Source organism: Danio rerio, chromosome 9 (genome assembly GCF_052040795.2).
Source record: "Danio rerio strain M-AB ecotype USA chromosome 9, GRCz13ab, whole genome shotgun sequence".
Lineage (NCBI taxonomy): Eukaryota > Metazoa > Chordata > Actinopteri > Cypriniformes > Danionidae > Danio > Danio rerio.
The window spans coordinates 26148443-26172949 of NC_141029.1; the positions used below are offsets into that span (position 1 = coordinate 26148443).

A 24507-nucleotide genomic window follows, 5' to 3' on the forward strand; every position below is an offset into this window, starting at 1 on the left:
TGAACCCAGCTGTATATCAAAAAAGTTATTTAAACGCTTTGCCCTCAGATAAATAAACATCTAAAATGTTTTAAAGGATTTATAGACAAGTATCGTTATCAATTCCTCATATCTGCTTTCTGAGTCAATGTGGAAACATGACTGGTACATATAGATAGTAAGGAATTCTCTCAATTTCAGCTTTATATATATATATATATATATATATATATATATATATATATATATATATATAAATTTCAGCTTTATATATTATATATATATATATATATATATATATATATATATATATATATATATATAATTATATATATGTGTGTGTGTGTGTATTATATGTGTGTATTATTATATCTTTTCTGCATTTATAGCAGATCAACAACAGTAATTTTATTGAGGTCTTGGGCTCACAAAAGCAAAAAGGAAATTCGTCACGAACAGGATTCGAACCTGTGCGGGGAAACCCCATTGGATTTCGAGTCCAACGCCTTAACCTCTCGGCCACCGTGACGCCATCTTAAACTGCACAAAAACTCAATATAGATATTTCTATCTGCACTTTACACTACAGTGATATTAAACTTGTGTTGATTTTTTAATGTTTCTTATTCTTTGATCACTTAAACACAACAAAATACAATTGTACCTTTGTATCAACTTACGTAAAACCAACACGCATTAGCACGGGTTTCACATGAACTTCATGTGGGTAACGTTATATAATTCATACGCAAATGCAGTTACTACATATAAAAACGAAACGATTTTTTTTCAAAGAATTATAATAATTATAATTTTAAATATCATAAGTAACGTAAGTTAATAAACTGACATATATTTGGCCACACGGTGGAGACAGCATCCAACAAAATGCTAAAAATGTCAAAACTACCCAAGTAAAGTTAGGCTCGCTAGACCCAAAAAGAATAAAACACATTTTGCTTGTGTTTTTCAGCGACTATTTAAAATAATGCCAATGTCCTTTTGAAAAAAAGCATAGTCCTGTAAGTAAACCTAGAATAAAAAGTTTTGGCAATTCAAAATAATTAAAAGTGCATGCAAGTATGACTATTAATTACATTCTGCACTGCATTCGCTTTAAAACCCTTAATTTTTTAGGCAAGGTATAAAACAAACTGTGTTGCTTCTTCTAATATAACATCCAAGTTCTCTTACAAATGTTTCACACACAGTGTAAATTTTTAACTCCGTACTGCAATAATCCTTTAACAATAGACAGCACATGTAAACTGACTCAGTCTACCTGAAAGCCAGAGAAATTTCTGACCGCTTACCAAACCCACATGTGGTTGATGTTGAAAAGAAACCGTGAAGTTTTCTGTCAAAAAGAGCAATTCATCTTAACTCGCATATTCCACACAAAAGAAGAGCAACAGGGTTTTATAGGCTCGCAAAACTCCTTTAATTAGCACATCATCGTTTAGGAATTGCACATGTTTTATGGATAACGCCGTTTATTGTAAACACACTGCGCCACGCTCAGGCTGAGTCCTGAAGTTGTTTTATAATGCTTTACTGGCAAAGTGTGTCGCCGCACCAGCATGAGACAGTGCGGTCCGAGGGAAGCAAGCCACGAAGGCCTGCGGGCAGGACAGCACACCTGTACATATGCGGGTTCCCCATACCTCAGCTAACCCATGAAAACAATCAATCCTTTCCCACCTCTTCTGCTTCCAGTCAGTGGAAAATGAAGCTCATAGAAGCAATCCATCAAATCCAGGAATGCACCTTCTTCACCTGCTGTGTGTGATAGATGTGAGAGGGGAAACATGTAGTTTAGTTTAAAAAATTATCCTGGAACAAAATGTGTACTGGTCTGAGAACTTATTTCATTGAATCATCTAAAGCCAAGGAGAATGTGAGGTTATTAGATCAGCAGTATAGAATGTTTGACAACGCACAGATACTTCTGCTTTACTGTACATTTGTAGTTAATAGGTTGTGTGTTTGTGTGCCCTCGCCATGCACTAGAGCAGTAATTGGAGAGTTGTTGGCAGCTGGCAACGTTGCCATGGAGATGGCAGTCAGTTGTGCTGGCTTTTCCCCAGAAATTTTGTAAACATTTCCTACCACTCTCAGACCTCATTTAGACACATATTCAAACATCGAGGTGGACTGCTACTAAATATTTTCATAAAAGTTTAAAATAAAACTACTGTCAACATTTTATCTCTTTCCTTTGTACTTGTCTGTTTTATATCCTAAAAAGGAGTGTGCTGGTATAAGTAATAATATATAATGGAGCAGAGATGATGGTGTTGTATTGGTGCTTTTTCATTTGTATCTATTTCCCTGTTACACTTGGAATCAAGGTGTGTTTTGGTTGATTGGATCACAAGTTTTCCAATTTCCTGATTCTTTAAAGCAGGGGTGCCCAAACTTTTTCTTGTGAAGGGCCAAAAACCACACTTGATTGAGGGCGGTGGGCCAAAGGTAAATATACCAAAATATTAAAGTTCAAACTATAAACTACATTAAAGTGGGCATGGTAAATTCCCAATTTATTCAGATATACAATAAATACTTTAATCGTATTATTATGTTATTATTATATATCAATACACATTTTTACATTTTGCAATGAACTTCTTACAATCAAAACAATCCCATTTATAACAGAGTTCAATAAGGAGTCTTGAGTCAAGCTTCACCTGTCTTTCCCTTTATCTACTCGTCAAAGTCTTCTGCATTGTCTTTGATCCATCAAGTGACAGTATTTATTACATATTACAAATCTGATTCCTTCACAGCATTGAACTGAATCATTTAACTTCAGTTAGTTTTTTTGTTGCTCAAAAGTTAAACTAACAAAAGGTTATGATCAATTAAAAATGATGATCACTGTTAAAGGCATTCGTCCCAACCTTCCCCATCAATCTCCCTCACTTTTCAGATGGAATGGCGGGCTAAATCAAAGGTTACCATGGGTCACCTTTGGCCCGTTGGCCCTAGTTTGTCCATCTCTGCTTTAAGGAAAGGATCTATGGATGCTTGGGCAGGTGTATAGGCCTTTTCTGGCATTGTAAAAGTAAAAACCATACAGAGATAAGCATTTTTCATGTGTTTTGATAGCTGGAAATTACACCAAACTCTGCTATTATGTGTTCTTTCTGCATTTTCACTGTAAAACCAAATGTTATTTTAGGTGACTACATTTGTGTCAACAGTATGTATGGAATTTATTCAAATACTTTGTCGACCATCTAAAATAGGTCAAATGTTGACAAGTTCAAAATGTTTCAAAGCCAGTTTAGACCTAGGGCCTGTACCATGAATCCAGGGGTTTTAGATACCACAAAGGTAGCTCAGTTGTTCCATAATACTATGGCAACAAAGAGTATTAAAGTCAAGTTGCCTTTGTGTTATCTAAAACCCAAGATTTAGGGGCGGACTGGCCATCTGGCAATTCTGGCAAATGCCAGAATGGCCGGACCAATTTTTATATGTGGATTGGTCAGTTTTTTTTTTTTTTTTTAATATGTATTGTTTTTAAGTGCAGACAGCTTTTATCTCTTGCTAGATGTGATATTATAATGATGATAATAAAAAAAAAAAAGTTAAACATTTGGCCAAATCGGCAACTGCCGCCTGGTTTCAAGATAGGCCGACCCAATCCAAGGTTACCCGGACATAATCAAAATTGGGCAAAAATGTCATATTATTTCACCATCTTTACACCAAAATAAATAGTGAATGTGCATGTCTGTGGGTGGGGCTGTGTCGGTGTGGTAATGTGGGCGGGTGTGGCAACAGTGCCAGGGATGAATTTTTGTCCCAGTCCGCCCTTCCAAGATTGGTGCAAACTTACCTGAAACAACTGCCTACAGTTAATCCAGCTTCATTACAGGGCCCCGTATTTAACATTGTTCACTTAGCATTGATGAACAATGACACATCTTGATACTAGGTGTAAATGGTCTACTCTATACTATTTGCATCATATTACTATAACTGAAAAATCAGACAGTGTTTCCAAAAGGCATAATACTCTCATATTATTTTATTGTAAGCAAGTTAATACTAAATCTTATGTACATTGGCAGAATAGAGTCTGGACTCCAGCATAACATAGTACAGATTGGCACACACATTGCCTCTCCTACACAAAAGACGGAAAAAAAACAGATAGGAGTGAGAGTTCAGGCATTTCAGTTCAATTTCATGGTATTCACAGGCTCCCACAGGAAAATATAGCTATTTTGGTGCATCATTGTGGTTACAGTGGTCTGAACTGCTGTACCATTCTCTGGGCCTTTGTACAGATTCTATGTGGAATGGAATCTAAATGGAAATTCCTCCTACAAGAACATGCTTAATTTTTGATTTTAATACGATGGGTTACAGTTACATTATATTTTTTGGTTAATTCAGGGTGGTATGCTATTTGAGCAGACATGCTAGCATTAAACAAGCTTGGGGACAAGATACCAGTGGCACAAGGGAGTAACTATGCTTCTCAAAGTCTCCAAAGTAGATTGAAGTCAGAGGGCTAGAAACACAGCAATATTTAAGTGTGGACCTCAACAGCAGCTTCAGTCGACGGCACAGATGCAGGCGCTTCTTTAGCAGGTCCTGACTCTTTCTCCTCCTCATCCTTTCCATTTTCATCATTCTCATCAGTGTCATCATCTTTATCCACTTCCTCTTCAGCCAGAGTTACAGATGGACCATTTTCCAGATCTCCGCCCTCATGCGAAACGAACACCTCTCCATCTGCGCTGCCTGGTGTTAAGGGAAGATGATGCTCTTCTCCATTTGTTTTCTCATTTGGGGAGTGTAACTCAGCCACAGGCAGCTCACCATCAGGTCCTCCAATATTGGGAACCTCCACTGCGCTGAGGATCCTGGGTGTGCTCTCGGACTGCTGGGAGGATTCAGGGTCTCCATCTCGGACCTTCTTGACGTTGAAGGTCATTGGAGCGATATGGAAGGACGAGTTCTTGGATGAGGAGCTCTTCGGGTGGTGGGGGCTGAAGCTTTTCTTGATCTTGTCAATCTGTTCTTGGGGCATGATCTTGTTGATCTTCTTCTCAATGCTGCTTCTTGAGAAGGCCTTCTTTAGACTATCCACCTTCTTCAAACTGGAGCGCTTGAACTTGTTAGCACGAGAAGGCTCCAGACGTTCACTTTCCAAGCCTGGGAAGTTTTCTTCATGCAGATCTACCATGGAGTCACTGCCCCCCTCTGCCATAGGACTTGTTGCTCCTTTTTCCTCCTCATTATCATCAGAGGAGAGGCTGATGGTCTGCAGGCCCTCATATTCAGAGTTTATATCAGTGAGTGGAGTTGGTGCGGATGGACCAATTTCATCCTGAGAGGTGGAGGCCAGGCTATCTTTAGTGAGCAGAGTGGCGGGGATTTCATTGTCCTCCTAAAATTGGAGAAAAAGACAATGTGGTTACCAAAAACGTTCTATCTAAAGATACAGCGTATATAAATATTTTTGGGGAGAAATTTTTAGTTTTTTTATACAAAAAAAAAGCAACAAATGGGGTTTCCATTTATTTTGGCAACATTACATATTTTGATTCATATGGTGCTATTTTTGATAGCAGCATTAGCATATATTTGAGCTGCATGATTCTGGGTAAAATGAAAATCGCCATTTTTTTTTTTTGCTTAAAATCAAAATCACGATTTTCTCAAGATTCTGTTGATGTAAAAAAAAGGTTAATATGAAGAGGCTATTATTATTGTTATTTCTCAAACATATGGTAAAACAACAATTATAATACTATGTGTAGGTCTACTGTTGGTGATAACGCTGAATTTTGAATAGACTTTGAATGGTGGACTTGAACAGGCTGGTAAATTGGTCAGTAAAGTGATAACATTAGAATACAAATCATAATTCTAATGTTGAATTATTACGTTTGAGACATGTGCTTGCAATCTGTCATTGACAACATTATTAGACCATTTTTCCACTAGTAAAATCAGACATCAGATTCCCTCTTGCAACATATTCAACATTATATAGGCTTGAGTAGTCATACTGACACAGTTAAACATTTATTTTCATGCACCACACTGTGTGTTCGTTATGAAAGAAAAAACATATTAAATGCTTGTCGTAATCAAAACTCTAAAATGCAATGATTATTTAAATGACGTGCACGCTTTCAGTTTCATTTTTACTGCTATTGATCATAGTTCCTGCACAGCTCCCAAACGATCGCTCTGTGCCACAAGCTGAAAGTTATTTACAACTTTATTACCTGTTATTCACAGCCTATGCAAGCTCTGTTCTAAAACAACAAGACACGGCAGATTTTGTTCTTCGTGCCTTTATGGCTGTTCATCAAGACAACCACAAGGTTTGTTTGAGCTCGCATCATCCATGGCTCGTTTTTATATGTATGTAGTATTTCCATGTAATGTCTCGGCCGTGTATTTAAAAAACATGGCCAGGGGCGAACTGGCCATCTGGCAGACCGGGCAGTTTCCGGCTGGGTCGACAAACTTTTTGGGCCAGGCTGACCATCTTCTTATAATCTGATCGGCCCATAAAACACTTAGCAGACTGTCATGTTTTTCAGCCTAAGTGATTGACGATCCTCTGAGCTGTGACGCTCTAAAAGTAAGATGTTTCTTTTCCGGACAAAGCAACCCGTGTGACAATCTGCAGCCCATTGGTTATTTTCTTTATTAACATTGGGCTGTCCAAATCACAAACTTCCATTTTGGGCTCTGTGTAAGCGTGCAACGTAGGTGTGTATTTGTCAAAATAGTCGAGAGTCATGCCTGTTTCTCACGGGCGGGAGAGCAGAAGCGACGAGCAGGCATTTGCCTTTTGCGTCTGCACTCTGCAGCGTGGAGCGGAGCACAGATCAATATTTTCCTGTCTATCTAGATACCTATCTGTCTATATAAATATACTCTATTTTTAAAACTTTTAATCTGCAACACAGCCTGCGGCAACATCCTCTTATGCTGTTTCCTTAACCTGCAAGTCTTTATTTTACAAATTATAAGGAATGTCTGCTTCTTAAGCTCTATGAGGGGTGTCAGTCGTGTATTTTAAGATGCACTTGGTCAGAATCAATCACATGAGATATCATGACATTGTGTTTTGGATTGTCAGCATGATGTAGGCTTATAGTGACAATAATATTTATACAATATGGTTATAATGATATTTATATATGACCAAACTAGTGTGCAACTTAAGCAACTTTTTTTACATTTAGTTTTGTAGTTCGGGCTCAAACAAATTTTTGTTGCATTTTTCAATTGTTTAAGTTTGTTTGATTGACAATGTAAAAGTTAAACATTTATTTAAGGGTCTCTGATACATTGCTTTTATTATTTATCTTTATTTTATTATACAACATTAACTGTGTGCGTCAGCGGGCAGTTTTTGTTATGCTCATTATTTACTAGGCTCCCTCAAAACACACAGGCAAACACAAGATGGACTTCCAGTGTGGATTATAATTTTATTATAATAACAATAAAAAAAGGTTTTAATTTGTCAACTCTCGTTATTTCCTTTATATGGCTTTTCTGTTTTTATAGAATGGAAGTTAGTAAACAAATTCAAGGGCGTGCACAGATGGGGAGCATTTTTGATTGATGTAGTGGGGCGTTCTGGCCCTGAACATAGCGGTTACTTTGTTTTTATTCTAGCTAGCGCCACGAGATCGTGACGCATCTCTGTAACCAATCAGCGTTCAGCTGCGTGTGTAGCTCCACCTTTTGGTACCCTTTCTCGTGTTTGGTACCCTTTCGAAAGGGTGCCGAAATATGGTATGGTTCGGTACGCTTTTTGACAGTGGAAATGGCCATAAAAGCACACCGAACCGTACCGTACCACTCAGTGGAAACGGGACATAAAGAAGACATCACTTACAGGCACACGCCCACCCTCTCTGTGGTAACAGCTCACATCATTACATGAAAAAAGAAATACATTTTTGGGTGAATTATACCTAATAAATACAGTATGTGACTCTTTCAGCAACATTTGGAGGTGTCCATGTGGCTGAGCAATGTAAAACAACATTAAGACTTGTGCGGCCGTCTTTGCTTCTCTCCTGTACTTGAAATTATGATTGGCAGAAGATTAAGATTGTCTAGGGGGTTGAATCGAGATTGTGATCGTTTTTCAATTAATCGTGCAGCTTTAGCATATATGTGGATGAGAAAATATTGTATCACTTGTTTCTTCTGCCTCTTCGACTGATTTTAGATCAAAGATGCTGTACTTAGAAGACAAATTGAGTAACTGTGAAAATATGGAAAGCCAGTAGGAGTAACAGGAAAACTACACTTTTGTTAAAAAGATAATATTCTCCCAAGTCATTTACATTGTATAGAGGTTATGGATGCATTATATACATGGGAATCAAACCCTGGGAATCTGCACCGTACTCAACTGTAAAGAATTGTTTGTCGGTCTAAATTAATATTTTTGTACAAATAAATAAAACAAAGGGATGAGTCAGATTGCTCTGCTGTTTTTTTTAACTTATGTTGTGCAATTTGATGAAAAACCTGTTTGTTGCAGAGCTAGCTAAGCAAAAGGCATGTGGAGGCACTGTCTTGGAGTTACTCCAAAATAAGGATGGCAAAAGGTTGAGGTTTATGCCAAATTCCCGCCAAATTCCAATAGAAAAAAAATGAATCTAAAACTTACATGTATAAAATGTAAACTGAAATCATTTAATTGCATTCCTATTCTGAATGTTTTTGTCATTTTTATGATTGTTTTTGGCTATATTTGTCTGTTATAGCTGTACATGTTACCATTAACATCAAAATTGATAGATAATGCAAAGGCAAATCACTTAATATGTCCCATTCATTCAGATCTCTACACAGACAGTGCAGCACGTTTGTCAACCGCTCTCCTTTCTCACACACACAGACCCCCAACACACACACACACACACACATGCCTGCAGAGCTTTACAGGGGTTATGCTTCACGCTTAAGGAGCAAATTGAAGATATGACCCTCAGGGAAGGGCGGATTAGCAGCACGAATGAAGCTTTTGCACGCTCACCTGCTCCCTCCTAAGGGCACTAAGCACACTCCCAGTAATTCAGAGAGAGCACAGTATATCTGTCCAAGCGCTAAACATCTAAATGACAGATTTGTTATTGTATCCAATGCAGTATTTTTAGTTTGGAACTGCACATTCAAGTTGGGATTTGTTGAGTATAAGAAGATCTCACTAAATAAAAAGATCTAGTAATAATGGAAAATATGTTTTCATTGTAATTCTATGAAGTAATGTCTCCATAATAGCAGGCTAAATATAACTTTCTTTATACATCCGAGGTTAGTTTTTGACAGCCAGAAAATAATAGTGGTAACATTCTTGGCACTCCCTTAGTTGTTTACATCAAAAGAGCTGTAGTTCTTTCTTAGCAGGTCTAACAAACACATTCAACACTCTTCACCATAAAGATAAACCCCCTTGTGTTATCAGTGTGAAACATTTGCTAACAATATAAGCTTGCTAAAACAACAGGCTGTAGTTTTTCTTTACAGTGTCATCACTAGCTGCAGGTCTGGTATGCGTAACACTCACATTTTCGTTGTGTTATTCTTCTAGATCATTGTCAGCTGGGATTGTATCGACAACATTGTTGTATATGGCATGCAAAACTTCACAAAAATGTAAAAAATGAACCTCTTCCTTCTTAACTCTGTTGAAAGCTGAGAGATCTTTAAGATCAACTGAAGTAATGCACTCCATAATATGGAACAACCTCATAATGCTAAGACAACCTGAATCTCATGCCTTGGCACAAATCTACAATAATGAGAAGATGGTTTACAAACTCCAGAGAAAGAATTCAGCTCCCACATTATACAATCAATAAAAACCCCAATGACATTCTGACAAATATGACAATAACTGTTCCAAAAGTGCATTTATTAAAATTTGATACTTAAAAAAAATACTAAAAGAAGTTTAGTGCTTGTGCTCACCTTGGTTAACATTTCACCTTTGAAAACCCACTTTAACCCTTAGGGCATTAATCTAGTCAAACCCAGTGTTAACTCTGGGCTAACCTGTTTCTTGATAGGTGCACGTATACAGAGTAACACCCCTCAGGTTCAAGAGGCACATGGAAACCAGAGCTGGGAGTTGGCTGGTTCAGTTAGTGCTATAAAAGTATCAGCTTTTAATTTGTTATGTGTCTTCTACAATTGTATTCTATTTCATAATTAATAATAGAGTGAAACTCAGGTGACATCTTGTTTTCAGCCAACAACAATTTTATATATTTGAGTTTTTTTATATATTGAGCTAAAGTTGTATATATATATATATATATATATATATATATATATATATATATATATATATATATATATATATATATATATATAAAGAAATTAAAATACACACACACACACACACACACATATATATATATATATATATATATATATATATATATATATATATATATATGTGTGTGTGTGTGTGTGTGTGTGTGTGTGTGTGTGTGTATTATTAGAGACATTTTCTGTGTACAAAATGTGTTGGTTCATCACAAATATAATTAGTTTGTACCTCAGGGTCTTGTCAAAAGTGTATACATGAAACATCTCTATTAACCTGGGAAATTTTGAACTCAGTTTGATGGCTTTATTAAAAGAGTCTCAGCAGTAAAAATGTCTTTACATGTTTAATAATACTAAAATGTCGATATAATTATGTTTGATAAAACTCATTTAATGAGGTACAGAATCAACAATTCTGTATCCACATAAAAATGCTGAAACTCAAATAAGGAGTCTCGATTTTGTACATGGCACTCTTCATTTATCTTTTGCATTCTTAGCTGAAGCGGTTTGAGTCTTTTTATCCTCTTTTATCCACCTTTCTTAACATTTGTTTCTCAGCGCTGAAACGCGGTGATTAATCAAGACATTTGCCATTCAGATTTTGACCTTTATCTAAATACACAATGGCTTGTGAAGCTCAGAGGAAGACAAAGAGAAGGCAGCTGAAAAAAGAGAGAGGGAGAACTTTTGAAAACATTGTGTCACATGCTGATACCCCTGCTCCAGTCTGTAATGGGAGCCTGGATAATTAATGCACCCCACTGGAGGCCTCCGGACTTTTTGGAGTGGAAACATCGAAAGAGATGAGAGAGACTGCTGTATGTATGTGTGTGTGTGTGTGTGTGTGTGTGTGTGTGTGTGTGTGTGTGTGTGTGTGTGTGTGTGTGTGTGTGTGAGTGTTTGTGTATATTTGTGTGTGTATGTGTGTGTGTGTGTGTGTGTGTGTGTGTGTGTACAAGGCTCACATAGGACATGAACAGACATTGCAGAGGCAGCAGAAAGCATAGAAACGAAATGAAAGACAAATATTAGAGGATGAGACTATTAAAAAGAAGAAAAATGCACACAAAGTCTAGTGTTAGCAGGGAAAGTGCTTTTTGATACAGACATGAACAGAGGAGCTTCTCTCAGACAGTCACAGAGTCAAGACATTGTTGCTATTTATTTTTATGTTGCTATAGAAAGTTTTAAAATAGCTTCACAAATTTAAAGGTGCCATACATCTGGATATACCCAAGCATAGTTTTATTAGAAGTTCAGTACATAAGTATTTCATACAATGGGTCTTAAACACTCATGTTGACCCTGTCAGTAAGCAATCCTTGGGATTAACAGGCCAACTAGAACAAAACACAGGTCATTACTATAAACTGCATTTGATTGCCTACATATCTCCTTATGAGATTATATCTATAATGATCCCATCCCCCACCAGATAATCTTTAAGTTTATCTAAGGTTGTATTAAACATACCATAAATTATGTTTGTGGGACTCTTATTTTAAAAAAGGGAGAGACAGGAAGATTAAAGGAGCAGTTCTGTAAAACAGGCAGTTCTGCGTTTAATCAGTTTACTGCTCATCAGAAAACAAAATAATTGTTATAAGGATACATATATTCAGCAGCACCTCAAATACATGTAAGGTCTGTTCAAATGTATCTTTTGTTAGTTTAAAACGTATATTATAAAAAAATGTTGCGTATGTTTGAAAATGAGGCAACAAACACATGTGAACTGCTGAGCTTAATCGTTTATTGCACACTTAAGCACTGTATCATATCACTCAGCTCTTACTGTGGTTTTGCTGGAGTGAAAATGCCAATAAACCTTATAAAACAAATCTGTTTATGCAGATGTTGATATTAACCACGGCCTGCCTTTTCAATCTTTCAACTTTAAGTACATCTCTGTTGGGTCTCATTTGTCGGATGTAATTGTAATTTAGCCTACAAAAGATAACTCATGAGCATTAAGGGAGAAGCAGACTTAGTTACTAGCTCACTTTCACCTAACGTGACCGTTTCTTGACTTTTGACCCTTCTCTTAGCTATATATGTAGATATCAGAGAGCAATTTGAAACACTGAATCAATGCACTCTATGGCACCTATAAATAGGAAAGCAAAATAATTAATAACGTAAACTTAAAATAAAAAAAAAAACAAGACGGGTTCTGCTATAAAGTAGCAATGACAATAGTGTCATGTCTCAGCTTCTGTTATGAAAAATGAAACGTTTCAGTTCTGTTGGGGAAAATGAAGTTTATCCTACAGGCTACTAAAAGTTAAATGTACTGTAATGTAGGCTACTATAAGCGAATGTGGGTATACACAGTGCACAGCATAAATACAGTACACCCCCTTATGAAAATGAATATTTTATCAATTTCTCAGTAAACATATTTAACATATTAAGATGCATCAAAACAAATATATTTATTAAAATAAGAGTGTGGTCATCTAACATCTTTAAGATAACTCATTTAAATTCAAATGAATTCAATGAACAAAAAACAAATGATACAGATTGATGGTTCACTTGAGCATTCTTTTTTAATTAAATGTAATATTTTGTAACAAATTCATTGAGGTCTACTAATTTTTGCACCGTGATCTTAAGTTTGTTTGTTTTTTTTAATTAGTTTCTGTTTTAACTCTGGTACTGACTGAATATAATATAACTGTCTTATTGTATAGCATCCCATATAAAGCATTTAAGGGGTGTGTTATGCTGGGGAGTGTGTATCCCTTATTTTATTGTGTCTAAATTGTAGCAGAACCGTCTAAATAAAATGAATGCAGTATATTGTCTTTGTATTATATGTAACATTATCCAAAAATGACTTTTGTCATTTTGTCAGTTAGCATGCAAATCTGACTCTGAAGATGTCTACACCATCTGCATGCTTTGTTGGTAATGGATGTCTAACTATTTAACCCACTTCAATCCAATTATGTAACATGTTTACGAGTATCTGAAGATGAATCACACATCTAATTCCACGTCATGCACCATCAGCCTTGGAATGATTTAAAAAAATAAATAAATAAACATGCCCATGAACGCATTGGACAAAAATGTGCTCACTCATCCGTTACCTGTTTATGGTGTGTGGAAGAAGTTCAGGGAATCTTTGGCTTCGCTCTAGATGGAGAGAATAAGTGGAAAGCGACGGCCAGCTGGCTTGAACACACAGTTCAGTGAGATGCCGGGCAAAGAAATGTGCTATCAAAGCCTCCGATCTGCGGCAATGTGGTGAAAACTATGGGAAAGTGATACTTAAAGGGCTATCTGTGGATTTTCAACAGTCTGACTGCAGACCTTTACTGGCCGGAAAACTGAAGCATATTTACTTCTTTTAAATGTAAACAAATTCTGACTTATTGACTGAGCTGATGAGAAGTGAGCTTTCTTAAAAAGAGACCTGATTGCATCTTTCTCTCTCAGGTTGATATTAAAAAAGCTTCATTGTCTCTGTCTGGCCACTTGAATTAATCGCAAGATTAGTCATGCTCCCTCCAGTATCATTTTTCCAATTAGACTGTATTTATTTGAGTGAGTCCAATAACACCTGCAAAACGAGTGTGTCTGGATGATTTCATCTTCACAGGGCTTGATTTTTCAGATCTCACTCCACCTCAGCCTTGACAGATTTCTGATTTAAATCATAAGTTTGAGCGGAGCATATCAAAGGACTTGTCTATATCTAAAAACTAGTCAGTAAGCTTTAATTATATAAAGCAGTGAACCATTTAGCTAGTTTGCTGCAGGTGGCATTTTTAATTCTGGGGGCATTCACAATCAACATTTGACTGGACAATAATTTTTGAAGTTCAAGATGAGTCATAGTGAGCTTAACATTGATCCCTTGCAAACATTATTAATCTGGGTGCAGTAGGGATCATGGCAAGGGTGCTTCAACGGCACAAACAAACGCATTCTGAATGGGAGATTATATATCATCAATAAATGTACACATCTCTACTATTTGTAATATTAATTTACATTTAAGCATTTGGCAGATGCTTTCATCCAAAGCAATTCACACCTGTGAACACACAGATGGAGCAGTGGAGGCTGCCTGAAAAGCATTTGGGGGTTCGGTGCCTTACTCAAGTGAATCACCTGAGCCATGGGTCAGGGTGAATGTGAGTGCTGGATATTCACTCTCCTCGACAATCCTTGCCAGTTCTGAGGGCTCAAACCCGTGACCTTGGACTCCAAGTTTAACTCTCTAAACATTAGGTCCAGCTTTTATGTGTAAATGATACAATTTTCAACTTAAATTGAGAAAATTGAGGAAGAAAAAATCATTAGCAAAGACTTGTATTCAAAGCGATTCACAGCATTACTGTTAATACAGGATATTACTTGCTACTTTAATCTTATCTTACTCTCTTTTACACTAATTTGCACTTGTTCTGTGAGCTGTAAATCCTGCATACTTTAATTTGATTGGCCAACTCAATTATTATGACACTGACAAGCACAGTTAAAAGCCTAAAAACAACATTTAAAACCATCCTCACAACAAACAGGCATGAGTTTTACAGTGTTAATGGTGGTTACAGCCTTGTAAAAACAAGTGAAGCACCGTAGATGCTTTATAGTTCTTGTAAATTTAAACAGAATAAAAATATACAAGAGAAAAATAAAAGAAACAACGAAAGGAATAAAAGTTAGCTCTGACTAAGTGTTTGCAGGGTGAACATTAGCAGTTGAGTAGTACGACAGACGTTCAACTAGTTGTAGTGTAGAAAGTTGCCAGGGAAACAGTCAAATATCTGTCATTATACAAAATACTTGACTGCAGAACGGAACAACTGGCCAATCAGGATGGAGTATTTTAGAACATAGTAACAGACAATCAGCTGCATGTGCGTGCAGCATGTTACTGTAGTGCAAAGATACAGGGAGGAGTCAAGTTGTCAAACCAGAATCCAGCACTGAGAGATGAAACATGTCTGAGCAGAGGAGTCTTTCTCTCTCTCTCTCTCTCTCCCTCTTTCTCATACATCAGTTTGTTTTCCATTGTTCTCTACCAGTCCACTCTATCTGTTCTGCTGCTTTCTCCCACATTGCAATCTCTTAACTGGCCTTGAAGCTGCTTTGTTTTTATATAGCTTTCTTTCTTTCTTTCTTTCTTTCTTTCTTTCTCTTTGTTGGTTAAGGGTGGAGCTCAGGGAACAGCACATAAATCAAAAAGGAAAGCAGCCTAGTACAGAACAAACACAGATGTAATCCTACCTGAGCTTAAAAACATTACCAATTGATAAAATACTGTAACTTCTGAATTTGAACCAGCATATTATTATACTTAGATTTAGCCCGAACAAATCTGCAACGTGCACCAACTCCAATCAGCAATTTCTCTCAGAGTTGGAGAAAATAATCAATGACGAGATCAAATCAACACAAATTCAGATGAATGCCCTTTGTTGTTAAACAGAATGAACTGTACACATGCACTGCACCAAGTGGATACAAATCTTTAAGAAAATCAAACTTTGATTGATGAAAGAATGTGTTTTGTTGTATAACCCAGTGTTATTGTGCAAAATTATCAGGCTGAATGTGTTTTGTTCATCTGAATCTGCTCTCTCGCTATAAAAAACTCTTTGTCTTAAGGGGAGGGCCTGTAAATACTCGCTATCGGTTTCCTTCTCCCACCCTAAAAGACACTCACTTTCCCACAATTCGCTTGTACACACACATATTTGTTTTATCTGTCTTTGAAGATCCATGTTCTGAGGATTAAACATCTATGTTATGCAAAATTACACAATGTGCAATTAAACAAATGCCGATGGACTGACTGGTCAACCGTACGTGGCATTGTTTGGATCTCAGCAGACTTACATCATCCTAATGAAGGCGTTCCTTGGCACCTCCTGGCCAAAATAAACTCGAACAACGTTCCACAAGATTCAGAGGGCGAACTAATGAGGGGAATCGGAGCAACTACAAAGGTGTAAAAAATGACAGTTGTCAGATATTTTTGTGAACGCCCACTGCAGAAACACCTCAGCCAAAACTTTCCTTTCTTCAAAAACATGAAAGTAATAAAATATGCTTTATGGCCATCCATAAAGGCCTCATGTTTGCCATCAGTCATGCAGCATGCCAAACTTCGCAGGCCTTGGTGAAGACGTTTACAGCGCATGTTATCCCTTATAAGTATAGAAAGATTTTTTGTATGCCGGACGTCATGGAAAACATGCATTTATAAGCAGACTTCAGATCAGCAAAAAACAGCGTAAGCGAAACACGTTTAATGATCTTTTCACAAGCACTGGCAACCCATAACACACAAAGGCTGAAGTTCCTGCAGTGAAGGGCCTCAGCACGTACACGCACATTTTTCAAGAATCAACACTGATGTATTCCTGAGAACACAGAAAGAGCAGTGATGCATTAAATACAAACAAACACAGGTCTAAATGGGCAGTAATTACTGCAGATCATTAGTGCTTGTTAAGGGAAACGAAGCAGTTGACCAGACTGTCTTTCTCCCACACACACACATACATTTTCAGTGCCAAACTCAGTGTTTACTGCGTTTCCTTCTCTCTGAGGGCCCTTGTGTGTTCAAACCACACCTCCCCATTTCTAAATGCCTTTGCACGGTGCACAGAAAGTTTATAATTACCACACAGGCTGGGTGAGCATTGTTATATGCCAAAAAATAATATAAAACAAAACAAGACAGAGCAAAAGCACAACCAAAGAGCAATGGTGCTCTTCCAAAGCAAACTTCTGAAAGCAAATGGTTTTGTGACGCTCTCCCTCATGTTTGCAATCCATGTTTACTTTCAATAGAGTGGCAAAGGGGTGTTCACTGCACAGAACAATGCACCATTGTTTTACTAGCCTATGGGACATGGACGTGCACATCACTGTCCATGAATTAAGAGAGAAAGCAGGCAAATGTGTGGACTCATAAGAGCCGGTGAATCGATGATCATGCTTGCACATTGTTTTGAAGGTTTTCCATCAACTGGCTCACATTACAGTGTTGTTAAAACATAAGAAGACTCCCTGGCTAAATAGATTAAGTTGACATACTTGCAAAGTTACATATATTGAGTAGAAGATCTAGCTGGAGCATCAAAATAAAGTGTTAGCAGATATTCTACTAATATTTCATCCTAGATGACCTCTAGTTACAAATTTAACATGGTTACACAGCTTCCAAGAGAAAAATAGACCATCAGAATAAAGTGTTACCAAGACCATTGTCACATACAGACGTGGAACAAATGTGAAAGATCACCTGCAGCTAAACATGTGTCTGTGTTTCATAATAAGGGAAAGTACATACCTATCGTGTTTTGATACTCCTTGAGGCACTTTACCACATGGGAAGGTGTGTTTTGGCCAAAATATTGTATTAGACCTAAAACACCAGACTGTGAAACATGAGCTAATAAAAAAGAAACAAAGTTCAACATTATTTGTTTATTTCTTTATTCCAGTTCAATTCCAAATTTGGTTTAGGTATTATTAGGGCCAGACAGAATCTGTTGACATTTTTAGCTATTTCTGCAGAGAATATTCAAGGTGATTTTGGGGGTATCATAACTTAACCTTAATTTATGAAATAAAAGTAATAGCTTTTGACTTTTATTTAAGGTTTACGATGCAAATACATCTAGATCCACTTATTTGTCAAACAAAGCCATCATATAATATATCAACTGAAAGACAGAAAATATAAGTTTACAACCTGTATTGTAAAAAAATCAAATTAACCCTTTCATATTAGCATAAGAATATTACTGAAAATAATTGAAAAACTGAATAAATATAAATTTACACACATTTGCACAAGTAAATAAACAGGCAATAAATTTGCGGAAAACTGCGAGTTTCTGCGTGTGCAGATTCCGTGTGGGCCAAGGTATTATCTTCATTAATGGGTCAAAATGTCGCCAAAAGATAGTATTACTCATATTATTAAAATCAAATTATACTGTCTTTTTATCCACATGGAGAAAACAGCTTATAAATCGTGAAATCAGTCACATTAAATTGGTATATTCTATGACGCAACCAGAGCCCTCACAGAATTCCTATTGTACTTTTACATTTTCATAGTATAAAATTTATGAAACGGTCCCATAAAGCACGGAAAGCCAACATGCATGTGTAAATGTACACTGAATTGCAAACATATGTAAATATGCCCTATACTTTGTGGTCTGTAAGACTTTAGAAATGTTTTTGAAAGTAGACTTTTCACAAGGCTGCATTTATTTGATTAAAAATGCTGTAAAAGCAGTCCATTATTATAAACTATTACAATTTAAAACAACTACTTTAATATAGGATATATACTCTCTTTCCTTTTCTGTGAGTCTTTTCATCTTACAACACATTCCCAAAGTAGTTATTACAATCTCCTCCAGCAAACTTTCTGCAAGCCTGCACTCATGCCAAAGTGTTTTAACAGGCTGATTATCACTTTAGAAAATCACCTGCTGCTAGCGATCTCAAAGGGAACGCTTAAGACTTGGGATCAGCCATTAGTCGCACGGTTCAGCCCCATGGCCTTCCTCTCTGACAGCAGGATTAGTCAAGAGTCATCGCCCAGATAATCAACTCTCTCAACACTGATAAAGCGCTCTTATTAAAGAGACTTTATTAAAAGCAATTTCCCCAAAAGTTCCTGTCTTCCCTTGAAGTCTTTCTAAAGTTCATCATTCTGACTTTTTAGACATAAGATAAATCTAAAGGCCCATTTAAACCAATGAAGATGACTATAATGACGATAATACATACGATATATACAGTTGAAGTCAAAGTTATTAGCCCATTGCCATGGTGGTAGTGTATAATATTTTTTTTCTTATTTTGCAAGACACTAGTATTCAGCTTAAAAGTGCAATTTAAAGACATATAACTAGGTTATATGTTAACAGGCACGTTAGCATAATTAGGAAAGTTATTGCATAACAGTGTCAGCTGTGTAGACAATCGAATAAAATCTTAAGGGGGCTAATAATATTGACCTTAAATTTGTTTGTAAAACTTTGCTTTTATTCCAGCCAAACTAAAAGAAACAAGACTTTCTCCTGAATTATAGGAAACACTGAAAATTGCCTTGTTCTGTTAAACACCACTTTCACGTGAGGGCTAATAATTTTGAACACACATACAGCAACAACAGCCATTTAGAATCTATTCTGCTTCATAAAGCATGAGCATTTAAAGCAGCAGAAAACAAAACTGCAAAAACTCAAGTCAACATCTAGCAGCACTTTGAGAGTCAACCCACACCCTCCTCAAAAACAAAACACATACAGGCAAAACTAAATAATACTCACGGCTCTCGACGATTTTCATATCTTATGAAGTGAAATGATAGGCCTGTGCAAGAAACACTTGCAAGTGTGTTCTTTTGCCCATCAATATCATAACTGCTGATCATCCTAAATGCTGCAATCATGCATACAAATCAAGATTATGTTATGGTGTGTGATCTGTTGCACACACACACTTTGTCAGAGTGCCTAGGCTGTGTTCATTCATCCATTTTCCTTTGGATTAGTTTACATTTCAGAGGTCGCCACGGCGGAATAAACCGCCAAATATTCCAATATATGTTTGACGGAGCGGATGCCCTTCCAGCTGCAACCCAGTACTGGGAAACACCCAAACATGATCATTCACATACACACTCATACACCAAGGCTAATTCAGCTTATTTAGTTCATCTATTAAATAGTGCATGCCTTTAGACTGTGGGGGAAACAGAAACCCTGGATCCACCATGCAAACTCCACACCAAAATGCCAACTGGCCCAGTCTAGACTTGAACCGGTGACCGCCTTGCTGTGAGGTGAGAGTGCTAACCACTGAGCTATCATGCAGCGCTGTGTATAAAAGATAAATATGTTGCAAATAATGTTCAGTTTCTTACACACACATCTTCAAGCCTTAATGAATCATCTGCAGCCACAAGTATTCATTCTATTTTGCCTGTTGTCATTGACTTGCATTTCAATAACTGCCAAGGACCATGGTTTTATCTTCTTAGGTGTTCTGCTAATGAAAAAAGCACACCTACAACTTGGATGGCCTGAAGATGAGTAAATTCAGGAAAGTCATCAACGTATGGGAAACAACTACATTTGAGACATTTTATGCTAGCTAATTCCTTAATGATCAGGTGCTGACGTGATGGAGGAGGACATATGACTCAAAGGAGCTGAATAGAAGTCTGTTTTGATCCTCTCTATTGAGTTTCAAACACTTGCTTTTGACATTTAGCTCATTCTGCTATTGAATAACCTCAGCCTCAGGAAAGCTGATTCTCAGGAATCATTTTGAGAAGCAGAACTACAACACCCCAGAGAAATGCCTCTACCTGCTTCTACAAGTTAAAGATCATTGTCCCAGCGTGTAAAAGCTGCATGCGGTTTGCTCCAGGGCAATCAGATAAGAATACTCTTCTAAAAGCTTGAGCCCGACGCAGTTGCTTAAACCAACAGGACGCACCCTTCACATTAACCAACCAGAATACATAAAGTATAATAGCATTTCCTGGGTGTGTAAAATTGTATAACCTTAACATACAAAACACCTCACTGAAGATTAGAACAAACTAAAGCACAGGTCGCAAGGCTGGTTTAGCCAGAAGACTTGACTTTGCAATCTCAGTTTGTTTTACAGTTATTTGTACGGAGAGGCTTTTAATCAAATGAGCCTGTCGTTAACAAGGTGATCTTTGAGCTTCATAGTAAGCAGAGGTGAAAAATGTGGGGCGTTTGAAGGGACCTTAATATCATCTATAGAAACGTTCACGCTTACCTGCAAACATAAACAATACACACACACACACACACACACACACACACACACACACACACACACACACACACACACACACACACACACACACACACACACACACACACCAATGCCAATCCTCTGTAATCTGCACACACTTCAAACATTTCATGCCATCTGCAGTCACAGGAAAAATTCCCATGCTGTTTAGTTTCATTCATGATCAACCGCAAACTGCACACGTGTCCTGTCAAACATCAGTTAAACTCTTAAAAAACACTCAAATCTAACATTTCTCGAACTAAAAATCAGGATTTAAATGCAAAACATGCATGTCGAGTTTAACAGAGTTCCTGTAAGAAGTTATAGCTATATATAACACAAATTTTACTATTAATTAAAAACAATTAAGCCTACTTTTATTTTAGAAAAAATTACGACAAAGTTTGCAGTTATGAAATAAATGCTTTCTATTTGGATATTTTCAAATGTAACTGATCCAGTGATTGTAAAGCTGCATTTTCAGCATGACTACTCCAGTCCTCCGTGTCACATGATCCTTCAAAAATTATCCCAATATGCAGATTTAGTGCTAAAGAAACATCCTACACTGTAAAACCCAACAGTCAACTTTATCAAATGAAATGAGTGTAGTTAACTCAAAATTGACTGAAAGTTAATTCTATTCATTTGAAAAGAGTTTTGAGCTCAGAGTTGAAGGTAATTAGTTAATTAAATACCTTGTTACTTCAACTCAAATGGAGTAAATTTACAGTACTCATAAAGATTAGTTTAACTCAAATGGTTTGTAGCAATCGGTTTCTTCAAACGGTTTGAGTTGACTTATTGAGTTTTACAGTACTTGGTTTGAGTTCTCTTTATTTATCAGGTTTTACTGTATTCAAATTGCTTCAATTACTCAAATGGATTAAGTTCAAAGTACTCATTAGGATTAGTTTTTGAACTTAAATGGTTTGTTGCAATCGGTTTCCTCAAATGGTTTGAGTTACCTAAACATTTTGGGTTTTACAGTGTAGTTTTTGTTATTACTATTACTATTATTATTATTATTATCATGTGCTAATGCATATTATCTGTGGAAACTCTCGTAGTGTTTTTAAGAACTTTTTTTATGTCTTTGGAAACTAATTCATTTTCAAATAGCATGCTGCAGTTTAAAAATTTTCACATGCATATTTTTTTTTCCATGTTCAATTTTTTAACTTACAGTTTTTACAAAAACTTCAATCTGACACAACAGATTGACTGTCAAACTAAAATTTACAGAAGACACCTTCACTGTATCAATAGTTCCTCAATCTTGCAAGACATATTCAGTATGAGAATCCTCTGATGACATATTAAATGAAGGAACATAGTGCAGCCCCTAAAAAAACTCAATGATACTTTAAATCTTGATATTTTGCCACTATGCTTCAAGCCACTAGCTTTTGCCCATTTATTAGCAAGAAGATTTGTATAATTTAAAATATTTATTATGATCACTTTTTCTTTTATCTATTTTAATAAGTGCGGGTTAGACTGTGTGTTGTATTAATTTGTTCAATAAATATATAGTGTAGAATGAAGATGAATCATTTATTTCACCAGTATTTCAATATTTTATATTCACAGAAGATCTTTATATCAACTTGTGCTTTCTGTATACAGTAGTCAGCCTTTGAAATGGATCATCACCTATGTTTTGCACAATTTTGAAAAACTTTTTTGATCCACTTCAAATACTTTTTTTGATACACTTTAAAAGACTACTCTACATAATTGCATGTCTCATTATTGACTGGTTTAGGTTTTTGTTTTCTCCCAAAACTCTAAAGCATCTTCTCACCTGGAAGATAAGCACTTTGAAGTGGTTCCTCTTGAGCAGATGGGTGTGGTTGGCCTCTAGACGTTTCACCTGGCTGCTCTGCTTGTCCAGGCGCTCCTTTACCTCCTTCACGTTGTTGCCGGTCTTGCGCGAGCGCTCCAGCAGCTTGGCCACACTGTTGGCAGTGGACATGTGGCCCCTGGTGAGCCGGCTCACGTCGCCCTGCACCACCCGCACCGCCCCCTCCAGCTCAACCTGCTTTTTCTCCATCCTCCGCTGGTTTTCTTGCACCGTCTCGATCATCGCCGATAGCTTGTCCAGCAGTGCCACCACCGTGATGGCACTAACCTGGCTGCTTGGGGCTGTGGGGCTGGTTGGGGACTTGGAGCCAAGGCGGGTGAGGGTTTGGACGGGGGAAGAGGGCGCAGAGCCAGGACTGAAGCTGGGAACGAGGAGATCCTGAATATCCTGAGCATCCTGAACCGGTGGCGTCGGACTGCTCTCCTCTCTGGGTATGGAAGCGGTGCTTCGCTCAGCGTGAGAGGAGTCTTCACCCATCCTGGAGTCAATGCTGGTGCTTTGAAATGCAGTTGTTAGATTGACTCTCACAGACACTCTCCTGCCTTCTGCGCCTCTCTAAAAACAACATTCCCAACACTTCACTTAAAAACTCCCCACACACCCAGGGGAGGAGCCTGTTGCTCTGGCAGTTACAGACCAGCCCATCACAGTAATGTGAGTAAAGACTGTCAGTGTGAAAGTGTACCACTACGTTTCTGGATTTTCACTTAATGCAGTTTCAGTGTTGCTGGATCACCTTGAATTTGCAGATTATTCATGTTTGGATTGTTTGTGATATGGATGAAATGTTTTCAGGAAGTTTATTTGAGTGTCATGACCCACAGCAGTGCTTGTGTGAAGGAATGTGGGCCTGTGTACACGCACCTGAATGTCTCTTCATTTCTTCACGAGTCTCTGCTGGAGTTTCATCTTAGCTGTATTGGAGAAAAGGGAAATGTCACTTGGGAAAATATGGAAACCATTGTTTGAACAGTGAACGGCTCATCTGTGGCCGTGGCACCATGCCAGACACACACACACACACACACACACACACACACACACACACACAATGTATTTAAGCATAGATCATCCAACAAGGAAAATACTGTCATTATTTCTCACCCTTGTGGCATTCTAAACCTTTATGACTTTCCTTCTTCTGTGGAACAAGACTCAATAAACTCAGTATAAAGTTTACACTGCTCCTTTGCATATATTAAAACTGGAAAAGTAGCAGGGCCTTGTCAAAAAAATATTGTCTTGGTGGCTACAAACAGCTTATACTATTGGTGACATTATTAAATGGTAAACTAAATGTAAAACATAATTATAATAAAACTAAATATTTTAAATGTGTACATCACATTAACACTATTTGAAGCAGCAAAGCACAATGGATTATAAGTACATTAGCATAAATTAAACTCAGGGTTGCTAACAAGTACATTGTTCATTAATCTGAATGAAGAAAGAGTAGTAAAAACGTTTACTCATTCATA

The 24507-nt window shown here is 37.1% G+C and overlaps 1 protein-coding gene and 1 non-coding gene across 2 annotated transcripts; both read right to left on the reverse strand.

Moving 5' to 3' along the window:
* Positions 1 to 426: 426 nt before the first annotated feature.
* Positions 427 to 508, reverse strand: trnas-cga (transfer RNA serine (anticodon CGA)). The gene has a single exon. It is a non-coding gene; the product is annotated as a tRNA-Ser (tRNA).
* Positions 509 to 3987: 3479 nt separating this feature from the next.
* Positions 3988 to 23581, reverse strand: cavin2a (caveolae associated protein 2a). The gene is given in 2 exon segments (NM_001277070.2): positions 3988 to 5389; positions 22967 to 23581. Coding segments are annotated over 2 exon segments (1401 nt in total). The 5' UTR covers positions 23504 to 23581; the 3' UTR covers positions 3988 to 4525.
* Between the last annotated feature and the right edge of the window lie 926 nt (positions 23582 to 24507).